At 43.1% G+C, this 14,612-nt stretch overlaps 1 protein-coding gene across 1 annotated transcript in view; it reads left to right on the forward strand.

Moving 5' to 3' along the window:
* The window catches only part of Nlrc4 (NLR family CARD domain containing 4), a 37,701-nt gene extending 25,487 nt beyond the window's left edge, over positions 1-12,214 (forward strand). Inside the window, exons 7-9 of the mRNA XM_038319756.1 lie at positions 388-480; positions 2,719-2,886; positions 11,916-12,214. Coding sequence (XP_038175684.1) covers positions 388-480; positions 2,719-2,886; positions 11,916-12,208 — 554 coding nt within the window. The 3' untranslated portion in view covers positions 12,209-12,214. The remainder of the gene's footprint in view (positions 1-387; positions 481-2,718; positions 2,887-11,915) is intronic.
* Positions 12,215-14,612: the final 2,398 nt, after the last annotated feature.

The raw sequence follows: 14,612 nt of genomic DNA on the forward strand, positions 1-14,612 counted from the left end.
TGCCAGAGGCAGGGGGATTTCTGCAAGTTTGAGAGTTTGAGGCCATTCCAGGCTACATAGTGAGACCCTATCTTAAACAAACAAACAAACAAACCGAGGTCAATAAAGAATAAACTACAAAGTAGTGTCTAGAATTACTAACTCTATATCCCATGCAGCTTCAGGCACCATGTGATGTGGATTTAATAATCCAAATATGGGGTTAGGAAACACCTGTGCATTCAGTCAAAGCCATGGAAACCGAGGGGTCCACCCATCCTACTTCCTTTGAGAAATAATCAAGTCAAATAACTGTGTATTGCCATTAGCAAAGACAACAAGGACACAGAATTCTAAAGATACTGGAAAATGTATATATGGTTACTTGAAAATGTTTTTTTCTTCCAGCACAGAATCTTCACAATTTGGCCAAACTGAACGTTCTCGATATATCAGAAAATTATCTGGGAAAGGATGGAAATGAAGCTGTACAGGAACTGAGTAAGAACGGCAGCTCAGCCAGCAATGTGCTTTTTACTATGTGTGCTGGGTGGTCAGAAAGTACAGCCTGCAGCTGGGCCTCGGGACCCACACGCACCCTGCTAACTCATCTTCCTGAGGGAAAATGTGTTCTTAACTGCTTTCTCAAATGCTTTCTTAAACTGCCATTAAGGAACATAGACCCATGTCTTTTTTTTTAAGCTTTATTTAATTTGGGGGCTGGAGAGGTTGCTCAGTGGTTAAGAACACTTGGATGCTATGCAAAGAACCTGAGATTGGTTCCCAACATCTTAATGACGGCTCACAAACATTTGTAACTCTGGTTCCAGGGAATCTGATGCCGCCTTCTGAGTTATGTGGGTACCAGGCACAGATGGGTGCACATACGTAAATGCAGGTGAAACACTCATACACAAAAAATAATTGAAAAAAAATGATCTGTGTGTGTGTCTGTGTTTGTGTGTGCGTGTGTGTAGGATGTATGCACACATGAGTGTAGGTTCCTGCAGAGGCCAGAAGAGAGTGTCGCATCTCCTAGATGCTGGAGTTACAGGCATTATGAGCCATTTGGCCTGGGCTCTGGAATGGAATTCAGGCCTCCTACAAGAGTAGTGCATGTTCTTATTTATTTATTTATTTTTGGTTTTTCTAGACAGGGTTTCTCGGTAGCTTTGGATCCTGTCCTGGAACTAGCTCTTGTAGACCAGGCTGGCCTTGAACTCACAGAGATCTGCCTGCTTCTGCTGGGATTAAAAGTGTGTGCCACCACCGCCCGGCGAGTAGGGCATGTTCTTAACTGTTGAACCATTTCTCTAAGCCCAAGCTTGTGTCTTCTGAGTCATCAGTTTCAATATCTTCATTGTACCTGAGGCTCTTCCGGTTTGCCAACAACAAGGAAGCTAGTGTTTGATGCTGATGATAAATTTGCTTAAGGATTTAGTGATATGACTTTTTCTACCCCCAGGCTCATAAAACTGGTTTATATGCATATTGTATCAACTGAGTCATCCAAGGACTGCAATATTCTTATGCTGTCTGGATGTAGCAAGGGACTGTGCATGAGTTCTCAGATGAGCAAAACATTTGGAGTTTTGTGTTGAGAGAGAGGGGGGTTTACTCTGCAGCCTGGAACTTGTTAAGTAGACAGGGTGTCCTTGAAATCACGGAGATCCATCTGCCTCTGTTTCTTTCTTTTTTTTTTCTTTTTGGTTTTTCAAGACAGGGTTTCTCTATGTTGCTTTTGGAGCCTGTTCTGGAACTAGCTCCTGTAGACCAGGCTGGCCTTGAACCCACAGCGATCTGTCTACTTCTGCCTCCCGAGTGCTGGGATTAAAGGTGTGTGCCACCACTGCTAGGCTTGCCTCTGCCTCTTGAATGCTGGTGCCAACAGGATTTTTATTCTGATAATGTTGTTACAGGAAAACGAGGCAGGAGAACCACCAAGCTCAAACAGGCAGTGGAGGATCAGGAAAGGCTGGTCATGACAGGCTGATCATGACAGACTTCTCTTCCTGACTCTGAGCAACTAGCTGGACGAGTTCACAGTACACAGAGGCTTTTTTTGGGTTGTTTTTTAACTATTATGTCATTGGTGGGCTTACGTTTCTATCAAGGCCACATGGCAAAGATAAAAACGACATTTGTGCTAGGAATGGTGGTGTGTGCTTTTGACCCCAGCACTTGAATAAGCAAGCAGATCTCTGTGAGTTTGAGGCCAGCCTAGTCTACATAGTGAGTTCCAAGCCAGTCAAGGGTATGTCTCAAAAGAAAGGGGTTTATATGGAGGGTAAAGGCATTTTTCTTTTTATAAACCAAGATAACTGCAAGCAGCTGCTTTACCAGATACTTAAATAACCATTTCTCCCCAGGTGATCTTTGCGGTTCTGTTTCCTCTCTCTGGGAACAGTAAGATTTTTGAGGTGCCACAGTGGCACGTGGTTATGACAAAATTATATATATATATATGGAATTCACTTCAGAAAAACACACGAGTCTGGTCGGGATTAAGCAGTCTACTCTATGATTTGTTGTTTTTGAAGGTTGCATTGTTAGTAACAGTTTCGTGATTACTACAGTGTTTATATATTGGAATATTTTCTATAAAAAATAATCAAGAAAATGGAGATTCGTAGTAAAGATCAAGCAGCCTACAGGGTCACCAGATTTAAAGATCATTCCTTCATCCTCATCCTGTGCAGATTTTAAGTTGATGTAATTCCTGAATCATTCTGTTTCAAGTTGGCAGGCTCAGCATTCTGGAACAGCTAACCACACTGATGCTGCCGTGGTGCACAGATGTGCTCATTACCCTGCCCAACCTGCTGAAGCAGCTGGAGGTGGTCCCAGGGCTCCTCAAGCTTGGACTGAAAAACTGGAAACTCGGGGATGCAGAGATCAGAAGTATAGGTAGGTCCGTGCAAACAGAGCCAAGAGAGCAAAGATGATTTTAAACAGAGTTCCCCTTCCTCTGGACAGGGTTTCTCTGTGCAGCTCTGGCTGTCCTGGAACTCACTCTGTAGACCAGACTGGCCTTGAGCTCAGAGATCTTCCTCTGCCTCCCAAGTGCTGGGATTAAAGACAAGCACCACCACCACCCAGCTTCCTCTTTCTTATTTACTAGGATCTTATTTCTTTTAAATATTAAATCTCTGAAATTTTTATTTTGAAGGTTTTTCCCCCTTCTTGTTTCCCGTGTTGTCTTGTTTGAATGTGTCTCCTGAAACTACATGCATAAAACAAGATCCATAGAACAGTGCTGGGAGATGGGAACTCAGAGGTGGTCAGCTCATCGCCCACCCTTCTGGATGAGAAGTGCAAAGTGTAGACGGGATTGGGACTGGGAGACTGAGCTCATGCTTACTTTTCTTCACCCCTCATCCTTCTGCCATGGGGAGAGACAGGAGAAGGCCTTGCTACGTGTTAGTCCCTGAGCCTTGACCAAGGGTCAATACATTTCTGTCTGTTGCGAAGTTTACCAGCCTGAGATATTCTACCACAGCGACACAAGACAGAGTAATAACACCCCTTTCCGTGGGTGGTCCCTTTCCGTGGGTGTTGAGTTGAAACTCAGTCTTCTTTGTTGGAGTCTGCTTTCAGATGACTCTTCTCATATTGTAGAGTGAGGTACAAGCTGAGAAGACACTTTGTGTCTAAGGGAGAAAGATGACTTAAAAAATTATTCTGTGTGTAGCTTGCATATATGTATGTAAACCATGCATGGAGCCAGAAGAGGGGTTTGGATCCCCTGGTATTGAACTTACGGATGGTGTGGGGTATCATGTGGGAGTTGGGAACCAAATCCTGGTCCTCTGCAGGAGCAGTAAGTGCTCTTAACTCCATTTAACCCTCCAGCTCTGGAGATGACTTTTGATTGTTTGGCTGTGGGGGTGGGGTGGGGAGGAAACCAGACATGCAAGTGGCTTTGGAGGCAACTGAGAACCTTCCAGTCTTCCTCCTGGAACACACAAGACCAATTACTAGTGTCCTGGGACGGGGGAGGTGCAATGCCTGCTGCTTCTGTGTACCCGCTCTCAGGTCCCCTCTCACAGTACCCTACCTGTCATCTAATTATTGGGTGACTTCACACTATATTGTAAGCTCAAAATGACAAGGACTATGCCCAGTTTGTGGTACACGGCAGATAAATGCTTGCTGAATACACGGCTAGTGCCATCATGTATTACTTAGGGCCTATTTTCGGGCTTCAGGATCCAGGTTCCAGCCTAGCATAGCAGGGAAATGAGAAACAGGAGTTGAGGAAGTGGTCACATTGTATCCACCATTGGTGACAGAGAACATGGAATCAATGCATGCATTGGACTGTTCAGTTTTCTTCCTCCAGGCAGGGAATGGTGGCACCAACAGTGGGCAGGCCTCACCACCTCCATGAATGCAATCAAGAGAACCCCCACAGGTGTGCCAAGAGGCCCATCTTGCAGGTGATTCCTGATTCGGGCAGACTGACAGTTAACGCCAGGCAACCTGACACGGGCTCAGGAGAACTGAAGGGCAATGTTAGAGATGTCTGCAGAAAGCATGAGAAGTTTGGCCATTTGCAATCTCCTAAGTCTGTAGATGGCCAAGCTCCAAATGCCCAGATTTTCTTCCTGTTGGATCTACTTTGATCCAGACCCAGTCACCAGAAAGTATGTCCTTAGACCATGGAGACTACTGCTTGTTTTTCCTTCCTGTGTTTGCACACACTCTGATAATCACCCAGGAATCCCAGCTAAGGTCCTCAAACTGAAGCAGAGAGCCTCAGAAACAGCTTGACTTTTCTACATTCCTATGGGTAGTGGCAAGAAGTCGCTCCCTGGGGAGAAAGCCCACAACCTGGAAAAAACAAAAGCATTTTGAGTTCCTGCTATGCTGGGAATCAAATGGGATGTGAAAAATAGGAAGAAGAGTTGTGAAGGCCTAGAGAGAGAAACACTGTTAGAAAGGGAGGCAAGGACCGGTGTGCCTGGTAAGCTGGACACAGACAAAAGATCGGCAAAGACTTGGCTGGACCATGGCTGACTGGAGCCTGAAGCTGACTTCCTTCCCATCCTGTAGTACACAAATGAGCAGCCCAAGCAGATGGGGCAGCTGCACCCCGCACAGTATTTCCCAGACAGCTGTTATTTTGACTCCTCCATTCCTTATTTTTAACTTTATGGTCATAGCTGTTGTCATGTGGGCATGTCGATCCTCATGGGAGGAGACAAACAAGTGAGAGCAGATGCTACTTCTTTTCAAAGTGATGTGGAAGCGACACACCTCATTTCTGCTTCTGTTTCCTTGGTAGAAATTTAGATACATTTAACAACAAGAGGTGTGGGAGTAGCAGTTTGTCCTCTAAGGAAGTTAAAGCACAGAAAATGGGGAGGAAGGATGGTCTCAGTAGAAGGCAGCACAGATCTGAGAAAAGGTAGATGCCTGGGACCCACCTCCCCACCTGGGTTTCCTCACTTCCTCCTCTTCTCTCTCGATTACCGCTAAGTAAAGATACTTTTACTCCAGGCATTTGTAATAAAGAACCTAGGGAACTTTCTAGACTAAAACTTGCAAAGGGGATGGCAGTCCTGGGTGACACTGACTGAAGACACTCGGAAGTGAGCACTGGGTGCTGAGTCACTTAGCAAACTACAGAGGCCTCACAATGTCTGCCAATTGATTCACAGACCTCCGCGCTGGGGAGCTGGTCTGCAGGCGTCCTGGCAGTGGCTATAATCCCTCAGTGCGTACCTGGGTGAGCCTCAGTCCACACAGGCAGGTTACACAGACATTATTCTTAATCTGCTGACCTGATCACTGATGGCAACAGCTTTTCTTGTTTGTTTGCTAACCTTAGGTTTTTTGGGTTTTTTGAGACAGGGGTTAGCACTGTGTAAACCAAGCTGACCCAAACTTGCAGTCCTCTGCTTCAGGCTCCCTGAGTTCCGGAATCACAGACTTGTGACATTGCAGAGCTCTGGTGTTTTGTCTTTGGGGACAATCGGCTTCTGTGCAGACTGCGGAGAGGGACATTTATAATGTCTCTTCCAGGGAGCATCTCTTCCTACTTAATAGTCCAACGTGAAGCCAGGTGGTGGTGGTCTGTGCCTTTGATCCCATACTTGGGAGGCAGAAACAGACAGTTCTGAGATCGAGCCAGTATGGTCTACAGCAGAGCGAGTTCCAGGACTGCCAGGGATGCACAGAGAAATCCTCTCTTGAAAAAAACAAAAGAAAAAAAACCTCCAATCTGAACCGTGAACACTCATCCTGAAAGACTGTAGCATGCATCTCCCAAGCAACCACAAGTTTATTTATTTATTTATTTATTTATTTATTTATTTATTTGGTTTTTTTTGAGACAGAGCTTCTCTGTAGCTTTGGATCCTGTCCTGGAACTATCATCGAACTCACAGAGATCCTCCTGCCTCTGCCTCCTGAGTGCTGGGATTAAAAGCGTGCGCCACCACCACCCGGCCCACAACTCCAAGTTTAATGTCTAACAAACCCCTCCATGACCAATGCAGGGTGAGACTGAATGTGCTGATTCAAGCCTACGAAGCTGGCATTGTTGGAGGCTGAGGCAGGTGGACTGCAGTGAGTTTGAGGGTGGCCTGGGATATTTAGCCAAACCTTGTTTCAAAACAATACCACCACAAACAAACTAACAAAAGGAGCATCTTCCTTTTGTCTCTTGCCTTTTTAAATTTCTGACAGGGTTTCTCTAGGTATCTTAAACTGGCCTTGAATTCATGATTTTTCCGTCTCTGCCTCTCTGCTGGCATCAGAGGTGTGTGTGACCATGTATGGTCATACATTTCTTTCCACACAGCAGGACTCACCTGAGTCCAGGGCAGTTGTACCACGCATGGAGGAATAAGGAATGAGGACTGCGGAGACTGTGCTGTTCTGTGAATCAGGACAGAACACCCCCCTTTCATGTAGGAGGCACTTTAGGGTGTCCTGTTTTTAGGGAATTGAGGATCTCCCTGAAGAGGTTAGGAAGGCCTAAAAAGTCATTTCTAGATACCAAATGACTCTCATTTACATAAGTTTATAGGTAGGGATATCCAAAGATAAAGCTGTTAAGTACTTTATATTGACAAACATGGAAAGATCTAATATTGCCTGCTTGATTCCAATTTTTAAATATATGCTATTTTATTTTTTTACATACTATTCCTAGTTCCCTCTCTCCATGCTTTCTGCTCCCCCACCTTCCCCTCATCCCACCCCCCATCTGCTCCTCAGAGAAGTCATGGAGGTTTCTGTCCTCACTACCTTGAAGCAGGACTGAGCCTCCTCTCTCCCCTCCCCCCCTCACCCATGTCTAGTCCGAGCAAGGTATTGTGTCATTGGAAATAGTCTCTAAAAAGCCAGACTGTTCATTAGAGATAGTTCCCAGTTCCACTGCCAGTGGCCCCAGTGACTGCCCAAGTCACCCACTGTCACCGGCACTCAGGGGGCCTAGATTGGTCCTATGTAGGCGCTCCAGTTGTCAGTCCAGAGTCAGTGAGCTCCCACTAGCTTGGGTCAGCTGTTTTGGTGGGTTTCCCCTTCATATTCTTGGCCCCTTTGTTCATATTATTTTGTCCTCTGTCTCTTTGACTGGACTCTGGGAGCTGCGTTCAGTACTTAGTTGTGAATCTCTTTATTGTAGAAGATTGTTTTGGCTATCCTGGGTTTTTTGTTTTTTCATATGAAGTTGAGTACTGTTCATTTGAGGTCTGAGAAGAATTGTGTTGGGATTTTGATGAGAATTGCATCGAATCTGTAGGTTGCTTTTGGTAAAGATTGCCTTTTTTACTATGTTAATCCTACCTATCCAAGAGCATGGGAGATCTTTCCAATTTCTGATATCCTTTTCAATTTCTTAAAGACTTAAAGTTCTTGTCATATAGGTCTTTCACTTGTTTGGTTAGAGTTACTCTCAAGATGTTTTATGTTGTCTGTGGCTATTGTGAAGGGTGATGTTTCTCTGATTCCTTTCTTAGTGCAGTTATCATCTGTATATAGGAGGGCTACTGATTTTTTTTTGAGTTAATTTTGTACCCCGCCATATTACTGAAGGTGTTTATCAGCTTTAGGAGTACCTTGGTAGAATTTTTGGGATCACTTATGTAAACTATTATATCATTCACAAATAGCAAGACTTTGACTTGTTTCCTTTCAATTTGGTCTCCTTTTGTTGTCTTTTTGCTCTAGCTAGGACTTTGAATACTATATTGGATAGATATGGAGAGAGTGGACAGCCTTGTCTTGTTCCTGATTTTAGTGGGATCGCTTTGAGTTTCTCTCCACTTTGTTTGATGGTGGCTGTTGGTTTACTGTATATTGCCTTTATTATGTTTAGGAATGTCTCTTGTATCCCTGATCTCTCCAATACCTTTATCATGAAGGGGTGTTGCATTTTGCTGAAGGTTTTTTTCAGCATCTAATAAGATGATCGCATAGTTTTTTTCTTTCAGTGTGTTTATGTAGTGGATCACATTGATGAATTTTCATATGTTGAACCATCCCTGCATCTCTGGGATGAAGCCTACTTGATCATGGTGGATGATTTTTCTAATGTGTTTCTGGATTTGGTTTGCCAGTATTTTATTGAGTATTTTTGCATCAATCTTCATGAGGGGGGTTGGTCTGTAATTCTCTTTCTTAGTTGTGTCTTTGTGTGGTTTGGGTATCAGTGTAACTGTAGCCTCATAAAAAGAGTTTGGTAGCCGGGCGGTGGTGGCGCAAGCCTTTAATCCCAGCACTCGGGAGGCAGAGGCAGGTGGATCTCTGAGTTCGAGGCTAGCCTGGTCTACAAGAGCTAGTTCCAGGACAGGATCTAGAAACTACAGGGAAACCCTGTCTCGAAAAAAAAACAACAAAAAAAAAGAGTTTGGTAATGTTTCTTTTGTTTCTGTTGTATGGAACAATTTGAGGAGTATTGGTATTAGTTCTTTGAAATTATGATAGAATTCTGCACTGAAACTATCTGGTCCTGGGCTTTTTTTGGTTGGGAGGCTTTGATGACTGTTTCTATTTCCTTGGGGGTTATGGGTCTATTTAATTTGTTTATCTGGTCTTGATTTAACCTTGGTATGTGGTACTTATCCAGGAAATTGTCATGGTGATCTGATAAGATACATGGGGTTATTCCAATTTTTTTGTATCTGTTGAGGTTTGTTTTGTTACCAAGTATGTGGCCAATTTTAGAGAAATTTCCATGGGGTACTGAGAAGATATGTTCTTTTGTGTTTGGGTGAAATGTTCTATAGATGTCTGTTAATATGAATCATGACGTCTGTTAGTTCTCTTATTTCTCTGTTAAGTTTCTGTCTGGTAGACCTATCCATTGGTGAAAGTGGAATTTTGAAGTCTCGCACTATTAGTGTGTGGGGCTTGATATGTGATTTAGGCTTTAGTAGTGTTTCTTTTACAAGTGGGGGTGCCCTTGTATTTGGGGCATAGATGTTCAGAATTGAAACTATATCTTGATAGATTTTTTTTCCTGTGATGAATATGAAATGTTCTTCATCTCTTTTGGTTACTTTTAGTTTGTAGTCTATTTTGTTAGATATTAGGATAGCTACACCAGCTTGCTTCTAGGTCCATTTGATTGGAAAACCTTTTCCTAACCCTTTACTCTAAGATACTGTCTGTCTTTGGAGTTGAGGTGTGTTTCTTGTATGCAGCAGAAAAATGGATTCTGTTTTTATATCCATTCTGTTAATCTGTGCCTTTTTATAGGTGAATTGAGTCCATTAATATTAAGGAATATTTTTTTTTTTGGTTTTTCGAGACAGGGTTTCTCTGTGGCTTTGGAGCCTGTCCTGGAACTAGCTCTTGTAGACCAGGCTGGTCTCGAACTCACAGAGATCCGCCTGCCTCTGCCTCCCGAGTGCTGGGATTAAAGGCTTGCGCCATATTAATGACCAATAATTGCTTGTTCCTGTTATTTTTGTTTTGTTGGTGGTATTATGTGTGTGTGTTTCCCTTTTTGGGATTTGCTGCTATAGGATTATCTTTTGTTTGTATTTTTTTATGTTTTCACCATTTTTTAATATTTATTTATTATGTATACAATATTCTGTCTACATGTATGTCTGCAGGTCAGAAGAAGGCACCAGATCTCATTACAGATGGTTGTGAGCCACCATGTGGTTGCTGGGAATTGAACTCAGGACCTTTGAAAGAGCAAGCGGTGCTCTTAACCACTGAGCCATCTCTCCAGCCCTTTTGTTTGTATTTTTGTGGGTACAGTTAGCTTCCTTGGGTTGGGATTTTTCTTCTAGTACTTTCTGTAGACCTGGATTTGTGGATAGGTATTGTTTAAATCTGGTTTTGTCATGGAATATCTTGTTTTTTCCATCGATGGTGAATGAAAGCTTTGCTGGGTATAGGAGTCTGGGCTTGCATTCGTGGTCTCTTAGTGTCTGCAGCGCAGCTGCCCAGGACCTTCTTTCTGGCTTTCATGGTTTCCATTGAGATGTCAGGTATAATTCTGATAGGTCTACCTTTATATGTTACTTGACCTTTTTCTTTTGCAGCTTTTAGTATTCTTTCTTTATCCTGTATGTTTAGTGTTTTGATTAATATGTGCAAGGGAACTTTTTTCTTTTTGGCCCAATCTATTTGGTGTTCCGTAAACTTCTTGTATTTCATAGGCATGTTCTTCTTTAGGTTCAGAAAGTTTCCTATGATTTTGTTGTATATATTTTCTGTGCCTTTGAGCTGTACTTCTTCAATTCCTATTATTCTTATGTTCAGTTATTTCATGGTGTCTCAGACTTACTGAATATTTTGTGTTTAGAATTTGTTGGATTTAACATTTTCTTGGGCTGATGAATCTATTTCCTCTATTGTATCTTCAACTCCTGAGATTCTCTCTTCCATCTCTTGTATTCTGTTGTTTATGCTTGCATCTATAGTTCCTGTTCATTTACCTAGATTATCCATTTCCAGAATACCCTTGGTTTGTTTTCTTTATTGCCTCTACTTCAGTTTTTAAGTCTTGAACTGTTGCCTCCACCTGTTTGATTTCTTTTTCTTGGTTTTCTTTAAGGGATTTGTTGATTTCTTCCAATTTTTTGTTTGTCTTTTCCTCTGTTTCTTTAAGAGAGTTTTTTATTTCCCCTGTAAGGGCCTCAATCATTTTCATAGTTATTTTTAAGGTTTTTTTTTTTTTTTTGCTTCATCTGCATTGGGATGTTCAGGTCCTGCTGTTGTAGAACCATTAATTTCTGGAGGTGCCATATTGCTCTTGTGTTGTTGAGTGTGTTCTCACACTGTTGTCTACCCATCTCTTCCTCCAGTCAGTACATGTGGAGTCTGTGCTTCAGGAGGACCCTGTTTCTACAGTTGGTGTAGTTGGAGGCTGTGTCTCTGTTGATTGTTCTTCTAGGTGCAGGCAGGGTAGAGCCTCCAGTGATGGCTCTTCCTGATGCAGGGGCCTAAGGCTCGAGTGGTCACTCCTCTAGGTGCAGGCACTTCGGAGGCAGCCTAGGTGGCTGATGCAGCTGGGTATCACATACAGATTATGGTACTGGGGGCTGGCAGGGACACAGGTGCTCTTTCCCAGAGGAACTTCTTACTATAGTTTCTGGAAGTTGCTGCTGCTGCTCACACTTCTACTCCCCAGAGGGGCCTCTAATTTTAAAAACAACTCCTCAATATCTAATATCTCACACCTCAGTGTTTAATCAACTTTCCATTTCCAGGAGGAATCAAGATTAAGGTAAAACACACACATCACTTCTATGTGCCTTCTGTGCTCTTCTACATTAGACATTAGGAAACAGAATTCATAAATAGAAGGGGCACCATCACAGACTGCCTGTAGGAGTTCTTTCTTCCCTGGGTTCAACTCTGGTCTAAACATGGTCATTTTAAAATGGAAAAATGATTCCTATGAGTGTACAAAAACTCATTTAATGTGGCTTTCTTCCAGTTAACATACTTATCTCTTCCCCCAGGTGATTTTCTGGAGACGAATCCTCTGAGAACCCTGCAGCAGTTGGATTTAGCGGGGAATTGTGTAAGCAGTGACGGATGGCTTTCCTTCATGAACGTATTTGAGAACTTTAAACAATTAGTATTTTTTGACTTTAGTACTGAAGAATTTTTACCAGATGCTTCATTGGTGAGAAAACTTAGCCAAGTATTATCAAAGTTACCTGTTCTGCAAGAAGCTAGGCTCACTGGGTGGGAGCTGGATGACTATGATCTCAGTATCATTAAAGGCACTTTTAAGCTGTTAATTGCTTAAAGGAACCCAAAGCCACCAACTACCTGAGAGATTCCTTTACTTTTAGTGGATCATAAAAAAAAAAATCTTGGAGAAGGGGGCTGGAGACGGCTCAGTGGTTGCTCTTCCAGAGGACTTGGGGTTTTGGCTCCTGACACTCACAAGGTGGCTCATAACCATCTGTCACTCCAGCTCCAGGGGATCCAACAGTGTCTTCTACCACCCTGAGTATCAGGCAGGCAAGTGGTGCACATAAGGATGCAAAAGAGAAGGAAGTCCAACATGACAAAGAAGAGGGAGGGGTTTGAGAAATGCGTTTGGCCTCATCTCTGCACTTAGGACTAACTGGACGTCCTTCGACTGCTGTTTGTGTTCCTTGGCCCTAAGAATATGGCGTCACAACCTGATATACTATGCCCCTCTGTACTCAGTACAGCACCTGGTCTATACAGAACTCAACGAGTACCGGATGGATATGTGACAACTAAATTACTAATAAATAAGCCAAAACTATCTAGAGAATAAACTTTATATGTGCTATTTAACTCACCTGGCTTACTGAAAACATTGTGGAGTGAACAGAGTCTCTCATGACTCACATGAGACCAGACTTGAAAGGTACGTGTTCTGTAAAACAAACACTCATCCGTGTGAGTGGTGTGTACGCCATGGTGTACATGGGGGTCAAAGCATAGCTTATGGGAGTCGGTTTTCTCCCTCCTCTTCTCCCTCCTTCCAGAGGACAGAGGATCCGGCAGATGCAATCATCTGCCCTGTTGCAAAAGCACAGGCTTTATTAAAATTAATAAAAAGTAAGGAACTGTAGAGGCCGAAAAATGCAGGCCCATTTCCACCTTGTCTCTGGTCAGAGAGTTTGGAGACTGACAGGCATAATTGTACCTCCTCAGTCAGGAGGTGGTTGCCTGGCTCTTTTGAAATTAAGATAGCTCAGTGCCATCCTGAGGGGTGGTCATGATATGCAAATTTTTTCTGCTCCTTTTTCAGTAACTATGAGGTCACCTAGGAAAGGGCGGTCTTCAAAATAGGGACCTAGAGCACCTTAGCTACCAAATGACAAAATGCTAATGATTTGATGCTTTAGAGTAATAAAGCCATTGACTGTGTGAGTTATGTTAATAAAGTCTTTTGTTACCTTCTCCCCCAGTTTAGGTTGGGTTTAAAGGCTGTAGAAAAATAAACACGGGTAAATTTCAGGATTTCAGTCACTGAAATGCCCTCCTGATACTTTCTATGTTTTCTGTCTTATTATTTTTATGCATCTTCATATTCTTTACTTATATTTCTTCAATTCCCATGCCCCTACCCTGGTAAGAAATATTTTTGTTGACACCAGTCCTCGACATCCGGTCCGAGGGCTTTGTGGTAATAAGTGTCTTTATCTGCTAAGCCATCTACCAGTCCCAAATGGGCATCTGTGGTCAAGTAAAAATTGGCAGTTCAAAAGCAGCGCAACCTACTGGGTGGTGGTGGCGGTGCACTTTAATCCCAGCACTAGGGAGGCAGATCTGAGTTCGAGGGCAGCCTGATTTACAGAGCGAGTTCTAAAACAGCCAGAGCTGTTATAGAGAAACCCTGTCTGGAAAACACTCATACACATGCACTGACACACAAATGCAGCTCAGCCAGAGGCTTGAAACTCAGGATGTCTCCCAGGAGATCACTGTATGTAATTCCAACTATGACCTCAGAAATTAAAGAGGGAAGGAAAACTGTATTTTTTTCTTTTATACCCTGCTCTAATCTCTGCACCCACAGAACTATGAGGGATACCCTGCTCTAATCTCTGCACCCCACAGAACTATGAGGGAAACCCTGCTCTAATCTCTGCACCCCACAGAACTATGAGGGATACCGTGCTCTAATCTCTACACCCCACAGAACTATGAGAGAAACCCTGCTCTAATCTCTGCACCCCACAGAACTATGAGGGATCCCCTGCTCTAATCTCTGTACCCCAAAAAATTATGTGGGATCCCCTGCTCTAATCTCTGTACCCACAGAACTATGAGGGAAACCCTGCTCTAATCTCTGCACCCCACAGAACTATGAGGGAAACCCTGCTCTAATCTCTGCATCCACAGAACTATGAGGGATATCCTGCTCTAATCTTTTGTCTACCACCTTCCGAAATAACCCTTTCCCACAAAGGAAAAAGAAAAAATCTCTGTCTAAAGATGTAAACACAGAAAAGTCTGGGGGTAGTGGGGACGAAACATGAAAACCGTGTTAGCCTGTAGTTCATTCTCTGTTCCAAGACACCTCAGGGCACTGGTGCAGGCAGCACTCGGTCTATAAGTTATGCTCACTGTTAAATAAAAAGTTCTCGGTATTATATCTACTTAGCAATTCGACACATATTGTGCACTTCTAATTATATAAAATTTTAAACCCAATCATTAAAAAA

The sequence above is a fragment of the Arvicola amphibius genome, chromosome 2 (genome assembly GCF_903992535.2).
Source record: "Arvicola amphibius chromosome 2, mArvAmp1.2, whole genome shotgun sequence".
In the NCBI taxonomy this organism is placed as follows: domain Eukaryota; kingdom Metazoa; phylum Chordata; class Mammalia; order Rodentia; family Cricetidae; genus Arvicola; species Arvicola amphibius.